This window comes from Strigops habroptila, chromosome 6, assembly GCF_004027225.2.
Source record: "Strigops habroptila isolate Jane chromosome 6, bStrHab1.2.pri, whole genome shotgun sequence".
In the NCBI taxonomy this organism is placed as follows: domain Eukaryota; kingdom Metazoa; phylum Chordata; class Aves; order Psittaciformes; family Psittacidae; genus Strigops; species Strigops habroptila.
In genome coordinates, this window is record NC_044282.2 from 20,696,703 (window position 1) to 20,712,749 (window position 16,047).

Sequence of the window (16,047 nt, forward strand, 5' to 3'; positions counted from 1 at the left end):
CTTTGCTGCTTGTGTTGTCTTGAACTCATGCCGAAAGTTAATGGCACTGATTATTTAACATTATTTAATATTAATTAATTTCAAAACCAGTACTTGCAGTTTCTTACAAACCAGGACTTCTACCTCTTGGGATCCTTCCCTTCAGCTACTCTGTAGATCTAAAGATAGTCAAAATGTCATGACTGCAGTGGCAGGTTGTCTTAGAGGAGATGGAACATCTGTAGGTTGGTTTTTTTTTTTACCCTGTGAATGCAATATTAAAAAGAGTGCATTGTGTTTAAACCCCGGGGTCCAAAGGCTAGCTGTGTAGGTGTTCTCAAAGCACACATGGTGGCTGGTAGTTTCAGCTTCTTTGTTTGTTTAGATGGCGGATACTTTGCTAAAATGCAGTGCCTATTTGGAAGGCCTGCAAGACAAGATCTGTAGTCACCGCAAGAACTTCTGCAGCTATGTGTTAGAGCTCAGATTGCAAGTAAAACTTGTCAGGCCATTTCACGTCACATGTGGACCAGCTGTTCAGGGATGATGAGTAACATTATCAGGAAGGTGATGCAATAGTCTGTCTTCTGCATCAGAAAGGACTCGATTATTGGCTTTGGTTCTGTAGGCTCCAGAATCATCTGTCATTAGTCTACTTGTCTACAGGCTTGAATAAACCAGGCTGCCAGATTGTGTTCTGGAGACCTAGTCAAATGATGTTGATGTCTAATGTAGGAGTTCTTAACTTTGATCTCTTCAGCTCATGACGCAGCAGAAGGTGCCTGCTGTGTTGCTCCTAGGGACAGCCTGAGTCCTAGGTTGTCTCCTTCTTTCTTGGAGTTGAGGTAGTCTTGCTTCTAACAAATATCCTATTTAATTTCATTTTCCAAAGATTACTTGTTTTTCATTGCCAAGATATTTCACTTCCATGAATTTCTTGGGACAAACCATTCAGAATCTCCAAATCTCTTCTTCTGCAGAAGGTGTCAGTGTGCAAGGTGTTCTGCTGTGTAACATTCATACTGAGGAGAAGCATAATGTCACAACGCGAGGTTGTTGGAGCAAGAAAAGTGTGCTTGATGTACTCACCTGGCCAACTAGGTATGGTTAGCCATTTTCCTAATGCTCTTCTGGAGCTGAGCTAACTTTGTAAGTATCTGTGCTGCTTGTCTTGGACTATCTGCATCAATTGCAGCAATTGAGATTATCCATTAGCTCTCTTAAATTTTATGTAGGGGCAAGTCTTGCTTATCTTTCCAGGTGAAACTTCTTGGTATTTTTCAGTTCTGCTGCAGCCGGTGTCATAGACATATGAGAAAGATAGCATCTCCAGGATGCCAAGTGGGCTTTGTCTTTTGAAGTTCACAGGACTGAGCCTTGCTCCCTAAGACTGTTCCTATCTATTGTTGAGAGGTCTGAGCATAGTTACCTCTGCACAAGTGCTGTTGAACCGGGTAACAGATTTGGTGAGCTTACACTACAAAGCTGCCAAGGTAGAGTTGTCTGAGGAATCTGAGTGAGCCTGGTAGAGCTCAAGTTTGGTCGGTGGCCTTGTCTAAAAAACAGGCCCATTTTTTACATCAGTGGGCAATTAACTGCAGGGGTCCTTCACCAAGCACTGTGCCATTGGGAAATTGCCAGGAAACCATGCTCTATTTGACAGGGTGGCATCCCCATCGGTGTGAAAAGTCTGTGATTACTTCAAGGTAACTGTGTTTTGTGGGGAGTGCTGGGGAAAGCCTCCCAGAGTTAAAGGTGAGCATGTGAACTATCTGTCAAAACTCTGGTTACTGGTAAGTAGTTTCTAATACTTTTCAGTATGTGCGGTGTGTCTGGACACATCATACAACCATATCAGAAAATACATTCTTTTGCAGACAGATAGGCATGTTGAAGGAGATGGCATTTTCCTAAAAGAACAGGTTGACACAGGGTGTAATCTATAGCTGAGATGCACATCACAATTGAGGAGAGGACTGGAAAGATGTCTTTTAAAATACCTGTTCTTTCTCTGTTTTAACCTAGCTTTTTGTTGGGTAAAATACAGGAGTATAGTAGAGAGTTTGGCACCAACTTTAAATTTTCCTGGGTGCCGCTGGCTGTCAGAGGTTGCTCTCTGCTGGGGATCAAGGTAAGTCCTATCTCTGCTGCTGTTGTCAACTTTTATTGTCAACAGGGGAGCTTTCACCAGCAATACTCTCAAAGGTGGCACATTTAGTACCAGTAATTTGCTGTAATAAAACTTTAGCAGATCCTGCCTTTGAATAAAGTTCCAGTAGGTCCAGCCTTTGAATAGGAATCTTTTTCTTGTAAACATACAACAGAACATGGCTGCTCTTAAATACTCTAGCAAAATTTTGAGATCTCATGTTAACTTTTCATGATCTGTTAACTACATGTAACTGAAACTAAACACGAATTGATGGGGTGTTTCTCCCATGTGATTGTGCCTCTGGATAAAACAAAAAGAATCCTGAATTGGCTTCTGTTTCTTCATTGGCAAACAGATTTTTAATAGATTCAGGTTCCTGTTCGTGGTCCGACATCAGGGAATGGCTCTTGAAGCACCAATAAGTGTTCTTTTGTTTATGTCTGCTCGAGAAAGCAGAAAGGCTGTATCCAAATGGAGGGTAGAAGAGCTAAATAAAAAAACCTTGGCACCATCGTCATGAGAGGGGTAGTATCTGCATTTTCCCTTGCAAGTAGGTACCTGTACAATGGATCCATTCTTTGAACCTGTTTGCTTTTCAAAACCTGATGTAAGCACTCGTGATGTTGGACCCAGAGTGTCTTAATGATTTCTCAGTTCATGTACCTCTCTGTTAGTGTCTTATTAATGTTTGAATTTAGTAGATTATAGCCAGTATTAATCCCCACCCCCCAGGGAAAATAAAACTTGTTTCACTGCGATTTGGATGTTCTGATCTGTATTTGGCCTTGTGTTACTAGTGGGCCTAAGAGCCTTCCACTGTGATAGGTGAAGCCTCTTTCTTTCAGGCGATGCTGTTTTTTTTGTAAGAAATCAAATCTCATTTATAATTCATATGGCAACATCCTAAGCTAGTTTTGGCAGTGTAGATTTTAATTAGGTGGGAGAAGACTTTGGTTCTCTGTTCTCCATTATTACTACTTGATACATCTTAGGAAAAAAATGTTTGTTTCTTGTCCACCTACATTAGTGCAAGAGGTTTCAACTGTTTCAAGCTTTAAGTTACTTACTTGGTGGGTGGAGAGGCATGGTTCATTGGTTTTGGGTTTGGTATTTTCCCTGCTTCCCCCAGGTTGGGTGTGGATCACTTGCAGCAAATGTAAAGTTACTGGGAACAGGCTACATTTTCTTTGCTGTGTTTTGTGAGTTCTTTAAGAAATGGTTTGTGCCCTTTCAGTTTATGGCACTGAGGTTCAAAAGTGTTGTTTTGGTTTGTTCATTATCAGAAGACTTGCCTCAGGCTGTTTTTATTTTTGACATCTTTAAATTAGCATCACTAGCAAAGGAAACTGTCAGACGTGTCTGATGGGACAATACTGAGATTCTCTTGAAGAGTTTTATATACTCAGTAAAGCTCCCCAGGCAGTATACGAAGTTACATTACTTTTATGTAAAAAGGAGTAACATCAAATAGCCTACGTGCATGTAGTTTAATAGATTTGTCTGTATGTAAGGATAGATTTAGTTTTGTTTTAAGTTGCATTCTCAAAGATGGAGCTAAAGCCAGTTTGTTTGCGTCAGAAACTTAGTAGGAGATGAAACCATGAAACAGTGCTTAGCAGAACAGTTTGTGAAGACAGTAAATCACCTTTAAATGCCTGTAGTGAGAAGATTGTACATCAAGTACCTTTTTCATGTTTACCTTATACCAGTGAGTGAAAACTTTGAAAAGGTGCAGGAAACCAAGTGGGGAGCAAAAAAGCAAGGACGTAGCAATGGTGTCCTGCTCTTTCAGGTCACCATAGAGATAGAGAGGCCATAGAGCAAACCTCTTCTGTTCACTGTCTCTGAATAGAGCGTATTAAAATACATCATTTAGCTTTTGATATTAAAGAATTTGAATACGTGTGGTCTTTTACCCAGTATATCTTAAGGTTAGTTTTATAAACATTTTAAGGTGCTCATTTTGTTACTTTCATATCCACTTCCTGTTTCTTTCCAAAGAATAGCAAAATGAAGATCAAGTTGAAATAAATATAAAAATTAGTAATAGTTTTGGCCAGTTTTCACATGATATTTGAAAAAGGGCTTTTGGCTGTACAGTTTCGTAAAGAAAGTGATGGAATTGCTTAAGTATTTGTGTAGTACATATTTCTCATGAGTAAAGAAAGCTTTTGCACTGAATTTGGTAATAAATCTGTGTACTTGAAAGCCAGCATTTTTTATAAAGTTGCCAACCTAAGAAAATAAATGTTTCTTCAGGAAAACAGTGAAAGTACAAATGCAATACAGAGTTAAAAGCTTTCAAATACAGATCACAAACTAAATGTATCAGTTTCAGATGGCAGCGATTTTAAATCAGTCTGTTCTGGATGTTAAATTGAATTAACCAAATGTTGAAGTTCTTTAAGGTTTTACACAGCTGTTGCTGTCTTGTCATACTGTTGTGCATCAAAATAGAAATCAACTCTTAAGTCTTGACCTCTTGCTTTGCATTTCCCCACCTGATTTCTCTCCCCAAAATAGCAATAATAAGGTGAGATAATCTCTTGAAAGTTGAAGACTCTAGGCCATATTATGTTGCAGACTGACGAAGCAGCAGCTATGTATGCTAACAGCTAAAACCCGACAGGGTTTTTCACTCTGGCCCTGAAGCCAGCTGGCACTGGGTGAGTATCTGACCTTCTAAACCAGAATGGACACGTCTTAACCTGCCTTCTGAGTCCCAGGTCTGTGCTGACACCTGAAACGTGTTTGGGAGCAGACCGGAGGAGTGCTAGGTGTCCTGGGTCAGTGCTGCTCTCTGATGGGGAGATAGTGGAATCCTTTGGCACCACTTCCCTTCGGAGTGTGGATTTGGCCTCGGTGTCCTAGGGCATGATAACTTGCTGAGAAGGAATCCAGGAGGGGAATGAAATGTTGCTGCTGCTGCTTAAAGTCACTGCCTGTCTTCTGTGTCTCTTGGTCGCCTTTTCAGATGCCAGTTGATATAGCTGCAGAATAATTTATCTCCCCACCACCAAAAAGTTGAATTAATTTCTTTGAACACTTTATAAAATGGTAAGGTAGCTGCTATCTCAGAGACAGGTTATACACAGGAGATCTGGAGGCATTTGTTACCTTAGACCTTCTTACCCTCCAAACTGGTGCTTAAGTTTGTCCATAGTGAGGATCAAGGCCTGCAAATAAAGAAGAAAAGGCTTGAATACTACATGTCCTTTTCAGTGCAGAATCCATGAGAAACACATAACTGATAAGCATTTTATCAGGTACAAAGTTTATTATAAGCTAATTGTGTTAGCTGGAACATGTGAAACAAATCCAGAATATCTAAGATTTTAGGACAGAGATACATAGTCCAGTAAAATTAAATCTCATCTGATCCTATCAAGTAAAAACTGTATGTAGGAGGTTCCACTTCAGTTGAATTTGTAGAGGTGCCCTTAATACTGTTGCACTTCCATAAGAGAAATTGATATTTAACTGTATTATTTTTTTTTATTGAATTATATGCAAACCTGCCTCTTACATTATTGGTGAAACAATTTAATCTTCTCAATCTTTTGCTGAGTTTATTTTAGTAAATCCCGCAAAGTTTTTCCAAGGTACTATGTATTTAGGTAAAAAAGTGCTACCAGAATTACTGAAATGCATTTTTATTATTGTTAGTGTGATTTAACAGCGGGGAACAAAGGGAGAGGCTGTGCAGGGCTTTGAGGCTAGTGGTTATCTTGAACCACAGTTGTTACAACTTTGGTTTAAGACGTTAACAAGTTTATTTTGACAATTGAAAGAATTTGGATTCCAGATGGAAAGATGAACTGAGGGGAGGAAGAAACTGTTACTTATCTTTTTCTTCTTTAGGGTGGAAATAGTATGTGAGGTTACTTATTCATACACAGTGTGTGAAATATGTGCATAGGAGTATTTGGGGAGCTATGTATGGTAAGGTCTGCTTAAATGTTGCATTAAATGCATTATTAGCCAGCCTTGCACTCAACTGGTATAAGAAAATTAATTTCCTAGCTACAGATAAAAATGTAAAAAAGAAAAAAGGATACTGTCTTTACCTACTAAAGGTTTGAATATCATATAAAGATATCTGAAAAAAAAAAAACCCCAAACAAAAACTCTACCACAAAAAAACAACCACCGTACTTAATTTGGCAGGAAAAGGTAGTAAAAATAGTAATGTAGGTTTTGCCCAGTACTCCAGCTGTTCTCAAGTTGATCTGGTCTTGTTTAAAGCCCTCCCTTCCCCCCGGAAAAGGCATTTGCAACTGAATTTTTCTGAGCCATACATGTATAATTTTTGTACTGGCTTGAATATAAGTGGTCTCAGAACAAAGGTGTTCTCTGGTTTTTCAGATTAAAAATAAAATTTGGCAGAAGTGTGCAAGATACAAGCTTGCATTCATCTCTGTATGACCCAACACCCCACAGTGTTCTGTACAGCTTTTTTTTGTTGTGTGTTTTTGCAGTGTGATGCTCTCTTCCTATGCAGTCATGCAATTATTTGTATGAACGTGTAAGCACTGAGCACAAGATCCTTTTGCAAGCTCTTCTGTGTGCTGAAAGCCAGCCCTGTCTGTGGGGCTGCTTGCGTCCTGCTCTGTAAGAGTGGTGGGGGTTATGTTCCTGGCTGGCCACCTGAGTGGCACTGGCTGCTCTGAGCTAGTTTCTTCTGAAGTTGACAGGCTGTACTCATCTATCTTGTATTGCACTTGGCTGTAAGCCACAATGAGGTTTCGTGTGCTCCTCCTGTGAATGAACGTTTCTGTTTCTTTCAAGTTTGGAGTATTTGAAACAGCCTACATGGGTGATGGTTTTATAGCATGAAATCGAGGATTGTCTGTTGAATGGTATGAGGATATGTGCTTTGAGAGTGGAGCCTGTTGAGAAGTTAACAGAGCGGGTGGGACAGAGGGAGTCTTAACCCCACTGGTGTTTGGGAACAACTTCTGGAGTGCTCTCAAAACTGCGCCCAGGGTTTGTCTTCAGAGAAGCTGTTTGGAGCAGTGTAGGTGGCCACTCTCTGGTCCTCCATGTGTAGCAGTAGCAGGTTAGGTGTACGCAGGAGGTACAAATGACCAGAAGGAGTTGGTATTCCATTAAAGGCATACCGACCTGGTAGGCTGCTCTGCATTGTCAAATTCTTGCACAGCTGGTCCTGGAGCTTCACTTAAAGGAGGTTACGGAGCTATCACGTCCTAGGGCTGCTGCTGCCTACTCAGGACATAGAGCACAGCACCAAAAAATGTTTCTCGCAATTTTAAGGGACCATGTGCTAAATATGCAGTTAAGCAGTGGTGGGTTGTTGTTGGTTTTTTTCCCTCAGAAGGCATGTATTATTTAGAAATTATAATGAGCCTGTACAATGCATAAAATGCATGTGGACACCATCTTGTACCTGTGCAGTTCTCCATTGCAATCATTAACGATGTGTTTTACCATTCAGTGACTTTCCTTTGTCTTGCTTAACAGACTTGCATGACACTTGTATAGAAAAATACACATCTTTTCCCTAAGAAAAAGGCAAGGGTATCACTTAATGTCTTTTATATTTTGACTTTAAATTGCATTTATTGTCAGATGAGTTCTTGTCTTGTAAACTTGTCATACCTCTCCTTGAACGTCATTTTGTAGTTAATTTCTTTGCGAAAATACAGAGAAAGCATACTGGGCTTCTGAAATCTGGCATTAGTATTTTCAGATATTACTCTAAAGGGTGAACCATTTCCTCCAGCTTAAAATATTAAGCCAGCATTGCTTCAGCTTGCTTTGCAAGGCTTAACTATATCTGCAGTTATGTAAGTTTCAGTTATGTGATATTTCATGGGCATCTATTTAAACATACAACTATTATTTTTAGTTGAAATATAGACTATATAAAGACTTAAAAGATGTGGGATCAAGGTGGACAACCTTGGCAGCAATGGCCTTTGAACCAACAGCAGTGGATGCAGTCATTTCAGCACCAGCAAGATCCAAGTAAGTATATGGAAAGCTTTGTGGGTTCTTTTTTTTTTTTACCTGTTGTCATTTGAATTTTTGAATCTTTGTTCAGAGCATGACTGATAGTTGCTTTTTTGTAGTTGCTCTCAAGATAATACATTTATGATGTTTTTCTGAAGAACTAGAAAAATAAAACATCAATTCCAAATGTTTTGACATAGTTAATATTTAATATGCAAAGTACAGACAAGCAACCTGAGTTATCCTGGACAAATTATCAACATTTTACCAGTCATTCAGATTAACATTTAGGCCTTATGTACTTTTACACAATCTGTATCCCTGTCAGTTACAGAATCTGTATTTCTGCCAGTTCGGTAGCCAAGCTGAATTGTTTATTCGAGGAAATCTGCTTTTTATTCAGTGCCTGTGTGGCAGAAATACTAATGCAGGTGTATACACAGAAAAATTCTCACTGGAAGATTAGCATGGTATTTGTTTTAGGTTACAGCAGTGATAATCATGATCTCTTGTTTGGATTTTTTTTTACCCCCACCAGAAAAATAAACCCACCATTTTAAACAATAGAACAATATACCTGAAATTGAGAGTGAGGTGACAGCCATTCAAAGCATCAAGAGAAATACAGGAATAGATAGAAGAGAGCAGAGGCATGTATTTGATACTCTGTTCAAGTGATCGGCACACTGGTTTTACATGGCTTTCTGTCACTTCAGTTTCTCTGACTTCACTAGAGAGATTTCCTGACTTGATAATGAGCAGAAGGTATACTAGTATCCTCATCTGAGAGTGCAACTTACTTACTTACTGGAAGGAATGGTAGTAAAGAAAAAAAGCGGGGAGAGAACTATGCATTCCAGAAATTGGGGGTTATACAAAGACTATACATTGCAAAATGTAGTTTTCTAACTATGCATCTTTCTTAGACTTGAATTCAGAATTTAAGGCTATATATATATTTCTTTCTGATATCAAAATCAGATCACTTAAGTAAAAAGTGTATTGCTACCACTCATTCGGTGCTAATGTGAACCTAAAATAATCTGCCTTATGGCATTTTTGAACATATGCAGAGAAACTCTACTTCAGCAAGTATGTACACTGACATTTGCTTTCAGTTTGCTTTACTCTACACTATTGTGAGTATGTTTTAATGGTGCTCATGGTACTTGCTGAAGGTAAACGTTGACCATTTCTCTTGAGCAGTGAGACATGTAATTGAGAAACATTTAAACTTCAGACATGTGAATACTAACCTTTTAAAATTCCTCTGTTTATTTTAGGCCAGATTGACTGGGCTGCATTAGCTCAAGCATGGATTGCTCAGCGAGAAGCCTCAGGGCAACAGAGTGTAGTGGAACAACAAGGAATGATGCCAAACGGACAGGATATTTCAGGAATAGAGTCTGGTCCAAACAACCATAATAATTTTCAGGGGGATCCCAACTTCAACAGAATGTGGCAGCCAGGTTTGTTTTCCTTGCCATTCATTCAGTATTTTATATAATGAAATTTTAATTTTGTCAGACACTTTTGGGTGTGAATATGCCCTGTCCCTCAGGTTTCAGGATGCAGAACTACCAGTAGCATCATAACTGAGTATCACAGCTGCTACTTCGCAGTCAAGTGTTCCACAAGATGTGTAACAGTACAGACACAAAGGTCTGATAATACAACTCCATAATCTCTATATAAATCGGTTTTATAGTATACATACGCAAAAGATTTATTCTGTTCCTGAATGTTGTAGAAAGATAACTGCAGTTCACACTGTTTATTCCCCTGAGTTCTTATTCTTACATCTTGTGTTGTGTTTTGCTTATCCCATCGCGCTGGGAACAGTAGCGCTGAAGGCAACAGGGTGCCTCAGAACTAAAAAGCATATGTTGCCCTATCCTGTAGTGTAATACCTCCTTCTTTGTGATCTTGACATGTAGAATGAGTTCACAATATAGCTTGCAGATGTTGGCTTCGGGTGTCTTAAAATGTTGAAAAACGAGATGAGCAAAATTTCATCTGTAAAATATGTTTTCATGCATTGGAATGGGCTTCCCAGGGCAGTGGTGCAATCACTGTCCCTGGAAGTGTTCAAAAACCATGTAGATGAGGCCCTCAGGGACATGGTTTAGTGGTGAACTTGGCAGTCCTGGAGTAATGGTTGGACTTGATGCTCTTAAAGGCATTTTCCAACCTAGTTGATTCTGTGATTCTCAGTTTCATATACTTAGTATTTTCCATTTTTTACTTATGTATCTGATTGTCATCTGCGTAGTTTTTCAGTTGCTGTAAGTTAAAGTTGATTGAACACTTCTGTTAATATCAGTTATTTTCAGTTCTTTATAACTTCCTCAAAACTTCAGTTTTGGCCAAAAATTCATTTTCTTTTTGAAACTTCATAAAGTAACACTGGCAATAAGCATGGGGTAGAGATTGGGTATTTTCTGCTAAAAATTTTTCTGAAGTTGTTTTCTGAAAGGTTTGTTACCTCACCATTCTATAATGCAGTTGGAAGTGCGTGAGCAAGGTAGTTAGGAAGCCTGTGTGCATGCTTTCTGTCATCTTGGTGAAAACTGCACTTCACGCTTGGTTCTGTTAATGATTGAAAGAATAACACCTCCAGTTTTCACTGTGACTATTCCCATTTGTTTAATTGCAGTGCTTCATAGAAGTAGGCTCAAAATGTCCATGGCAGTTCTTAGGTGTGCTTTGCAACAGGGAGGTAGCCATCAGGTTTCACATACCTGCTCTGGGCTGTAAGTTATTGTAGCCATACGTAGGAATTTGAACTTTACTGTGTGGCAGTACACAGAGTGTATTCTAGCAGTATTTCTGTATAGTAAGTAGAGGTTTTCACAGAAATACTATGTCATTATTGGACAACTTTGTTTTCCATATGATCCTGTGGTGTGAGTTCCTCATCCTGTGCTTTGCCGTCTCTAAGGTGAGAGAGAATAATACCTTAAACGGTATCTTTTGCAAACAGTCACAGAACGGTAAATGTGAGGAAGACATTTTACTGATAATTATAAATGCTTGGTGCCCAAGCTCACACAGAAAATGTAGAACAGGAAAACAGCCTATATCTAGGAGTGAGAAGAATGTAACACCTTTTGTTAACAGGAAACAATGTACCAATGCATTCTGTTATGATTGGGTATATCATTCAAAGGATATGCTGTTTTCCCAGTTTTCTGGGATGCTGATAAAGACCATGCTGAAGAAGATACGACCTAGCTTCCCTTAATTTAGGCAATGTTATTCTTAATGTGTAAAGGCAGACAAACTAAATCATAGCATGCAAGGCTACCCAAAGTTCTCTTCACATATTTACTCTGTTTCTACAAAGCTTAATCTTTCTCCATATCCTTCCAAGTTTCTTTTTGGATCCAGAAGTCTTTCACATGCTACTAATAAAAAGGTAAAATGGCACAAGTGAAAAGAGCACCTCTTGTATGCGACTTGCAAGTTTTCAAGTCAGTTGACTTGAGGTAAATTGAGCGTTTAAATAGTGTCAAATGTTAACATACACATTTATGAACAATAATTCTTGGATAAAGGATTCTGTTCCTTAGAATACTTTAGGAGTATTTAGACTTATTTCCTAGGAAGACAAAGGTTACGGCCAGATGACCTATTAATTCATTCCTTAAACCCTTTTCACTCTGTTAGCCAGTTGTAACTTATGTTTGAGGGCTTATGACTGTAGCTTATGCTAGGACCTCTGCTCGATATTGGAGAATCCAGGGAATCACCCATTATCAAGACACAAGACTTTGGAAAGCAGGTTTCAGTGGCTGTGCTGCTCAGAAAACCATTAGCTTTCCGTAATAGGTCTTCTAAGCCTGTTATGTGAAGGAATAAAATAGCTCATTACTTAGAGAGTTGAAGTAGAGAAGTAGGGGCACTTCTTTTACAGTTTATACAATTTATAAGTGCTATGGACTCAGTATCACTGGAAATTTATAAAAACAAATTTATAGTGTGTCTGTGTCCATCCAGTTCTGCCCCCAGCCTCTGGGTGTTAGTTCAGCTACAGCTATTTGTGTTTCCTTCAGTTAGTTGAAGAAATTGTTGAGACTGTAGATTAATGATTCTTCGTAACTTCATCATCTGTGTTGCTTTGAGGAACCTGTTGAGCAGTACAAAAACATTGCGTGATTGGTGACTCATAAATTGTACTGACTTGGTATTGAATTATATTCTAAATCCTTAACAGAATGGGGAATGCCTCACCAGCCCCCTCACCCACCTCCAGATCAGCAGTGGATGACTCCAACCCCAGGTCAAATGGAAATTGTTCCTCCATCCGAAGACAGCAACAGTCAGGACAGTGGGGAATTTGCTCCCGACAACAGGCATATGTTTAACCAGAACAATCACAACTTTGGGGGACCTCCCGATAACTTTGCAATGGGGCCAGTGAACCAGTTTGACTATCAGGTGAAACATATTTGTTGCTTTAATATTGTAGGCACGCAGAGTCCCTTCCGTGGATGTGTTCCTCTAATATCATCTAGCGGCGACTTTCATTCTTCAGTTCTACAAACATCTGCAGAATCTGTTATCTGCTAAGATACATTTTTACCAAATACTTTACAGAAGAGACTTTAGAGTTTTCAGTTCTGTTCAGAGGCGAAAGGGTGTTTTTTTTTCTATACTAGTAATGAGAAACGGCTGTTGTCTGCAATATTAAAATGAATCACCATGTTCCAGTATAGAAATTAACATTATGTCGTTTTGTGGTTAAAAAAAAAAAACAAACAATAAAAAAAACAGAGGAGGAAGAGGAAAAAAAAAATCTCAGAAATATATACTTAAAAACACTAGATAATGTACCATATGGAACAGTCCTATATTGCAGGGAGATAGACTGGATGATCCATTGAGCTTCTCCATATCTATCTACTGTGATTCTTTGAATAAACAATGGTATTTCTAAAAAATCCACATAAACTTTTTTCTTCATTCTGGCATATAAATTGCATAGCATAATGAATCTGTAGGTGGTTTTAGCACTAGCAATAGCAGGGGGCATTGCACAAATCTTTAAACACAAAGTTTTTGACCTCCTCCCCATTTCCAGTATTTTTCTTCCAAAACTCTTTGAGTAAATGACCAGCTGTACCTGTTAAAACACCTACCTACTGTTCATAAATAAACCCAAGTGAAGATGGATAGAAATGGGTATTTATCTTCTGGCCTACTTTTCTCTATAATTAAATTCTCCTGTTCAGCAATATTGTTAGGAAATGAACCAATAATTTTCAAATACACTAATTTATAATTTCCTTTGTTTACTATTGTGGGACCAACTCTTAAAATTAATTTTTCTGAATTCTACAGAAAACTTGTTTTGCAGTAAGTAACAGAAGGATGCTTGAGCTGAAATTGTAGCAGAAGAGTGTTTCTAGCACTAATGACTTAAATACACAGTGCAATATAATAAAAACAGATTTGATGCTGTAACTCTCTTCCTAAACACTCTCCTCTTAAATAGTTTAATTAGGCATTTCTGGGCAGAAAATACTAAAACACTCCCCTCCCTCCATCGATGCTTCAAGACTTGTAACTTTCAGATTGCATACAGCTTCTTCAGTACGCAGGGTCCCTACTAAACTTGCATATTGATGCAGTTAATATTTTAATCAGCCATACTAGTAACAGCCATGAGTGATTTCTGGAAAGTACACAGTGCAAATCCCTTTTGTAATAAAAGCTTGAACTTTCCATTTTTGTCCTCATGTTGTAGTTACAAGGAAAGACTGCTCCCATAGCTAGACTTTTAAATTTTGTGTACTCTTCATTTAACTGCATGCTCTGATGATAAGCTGGTAAGGAACTGCTGGAGATAGGTGGTGATTGTCGAGCTTAATGTTTAGCACAATATGAAAGGAAACTGGTTGAAGCCCCTTCAGCTTTGTTAGGATCCCTGCTTAAATCTAAGTTGACTCATTAAATATTTAAGGAAAACTTGTTTCTCGGGAACCACAGAAAAAGAGATTGAATGCTCTCGGTAGCCTAGAAATCGTGGATTTCTACTTGCATGGACTTGCGCACATGCTGTATTTAGTGTTACCATGTGAAGAAAAACAAACTGCATTACTCTTTCAGCATGGGGCTGCTTTTGGTCCACCTCAAGGTGGCTTTCACCCACCTTATTGGCAGCCAGGACCACCAGGGCCACCAGGTCCACCAGCACCTTCTGCACCTCCTCAAAATCGAAGGGAAAGACCCTCATTCAGAGACCGACAGCGTTCACCTATCACGATGCCTGTGAAGCAGGAGCCTCCACAGATTGGTACATGTTAACCACTCCTTAATAAAAAAACATAAAAATTTGAAGAAATTGAATTTTATTTTTTTTTTACATAGATGTATAGAAAGTAAAAAGGGAAAGAAAAAGCTATTGTAAATGCTATTTCTTTTTTTCCCCACATGGCATTTTTGGATTGGGGTGGAGGGTTTGTTTCTTTGGTTTTGCTTGTTTTGGTTGGGTTTTTTTCTATTTTTGGGGGGAAGGGTTCTTTCATCTTACAGAACTGTAAACCTTGCTTACGTAGATGCTGTGAAGCGTAGAACTCTGCCTGCGTGGATTCGCGAGGGCCTGGAAAAGATGGAACGAGAAAAACAGAAAAAGTTGGAAAAAGAGAGGATGGAGCAGCAACGTTCACAGTTGTCTAAAAAAGAAAAAAAGGAAAGTGAGGAGCCTGAAGAAGGGGATGGCCCACGGTTACCTCAGAAAAGTAAATTTGTAAGTAGAAGTGTTTGCTTTTTGCTCAGATTTGTATTTCCTGAAAGGTATCAACTTTCTGGTCTCTTCAAAAGAGAGATACTGTATTCCTGCTTATCTCTTTGTTTCTGTTGCTTAAAGTAAGGTTAAGCTGCTGCTTTGTAGATAATTACTTGGTGTTTTGGAGTTGCTAATGTCTGAAAGGTAGAAGTATATTATTTGATCTGTAGTAGCAATGAGACAAGGATGAGATTGAGTTTGGGAACATACATGGTCTTTGAAGCAGCTGAAGAAATTCAGATACCTGTATTTGCTAAACTGAGCCCATTTAGGAAACCTTGTATTGCCTTCACTTTAGCAGTTATCTCAGTTGTTTGCAGTTCTAAGTACCTCTCTGGCAGTGAACTGACGTCTATGTATTTTCTTATCTCCTGTGGGTAGAGGGGGACCTGCATGTTTATTAGGGGAGAAGAGAAGTAGAGTTTTATGATAACTGTAATACAGATTTCACTACAAAGTAAATCAAGTTGACTATTGTCAACAGAAACTAATGAGCTTGGCATCTAAGTTTTCCCTGAAATATATGATGCTGTTCTTGTAGGACAGCGATGAGGAAGATGAAGATGCTGAAAACGCAGAAGCCGTAAGCGCTGGGAAAACCAGCAGGAGTCCATCCCCAGCTCCTCAAGAGGAGCAAAGCGAACCAGAAATGACAGAAGAAGAAAAGGAGTATCAAATGGTATTAATAATGTAGTTCTCACTAAGTGTTTGTGTCTGTTTGCTCCTATTTTCCAGGCATAGCAAAGTAAAACACTTTTTTCTCTGCCTGATGCTGTCAATAGAGGTATAGCACACATCATACAGTAAAGCTGAGTTATAGTTGCATGTCTCTATAATGCTGTCTTTCTCAAATATACAAGGATATAGGTTATATAATTTATATTTAGCACAATAGTGAAATAATGACTGTGATCTTTACACAGTGATCATTATTAATTCTGTAGCTTTGCTTAATTTGTCAAATTTCTGAAAACTTTTGATGATTAAATGCACCCGTCTGAAATCTATGCTTAAACCTCAATTAGCCTCCAACATTTTCAATTTTTGTAGACAATATGTAACAATAAAATCCTATATAAGTTACCTCTGATGATTTTTACAGGATTGGGGTCAGCATACCAGACAGAAATGTGCTCTTCATTCTTTTTTGAAG

General features: G+C 38.7%; 1 protein-coding gene across 8 annotated transcripts in view; it reads left to right on the forward strand.

Moving 5' to 3' along the window:
* PNISR (PNN interacting serine and arginine rich protein) overlaps positions 1–16,047 on the forward strand; it is a 30,659-nt gene that overhangs the window by 4,618 nt on the left and 9,994 nt on the right. For 6 of the 8 annotated variants that reach the window (XR_003992026.1, XM_030490628.1, XM_030490622.1 and 3 more), the window contains 6 exons: positions 8,001–8,119; positions 9,388–9,573; positions 12,321–12,544; positions 14,216–14,402; positions 14,665–14,855; positions 15,436–15,573. Coding sequence is in view for 6 of the 8 variants with exons in the window: in XM_030490628.1 (XP_030346488.1) it covers positions 8,032–8,119; positions 9,388–9,573; positions 12,321–12,544; positions 14,216–14,402; positions 14,665–14,855; positions 15,436–15,573 (1,014 nt within the window). In the remaining 2 variants the exon portion in view is untranslated. Of the gene's footprint in view, position 1; positions 1,735–8,000; positions 8,120–9,387; positions 9,574–12,320; positions 12,745–14,215; positions 14,403–14,664; positions 14,856–15,435; positions 15,574–16,047 lie in introns of those variants that run through there. The other 2 variants (XM_030490627.1, XR_003992027.1) reach the window with 2 other exon arrangements.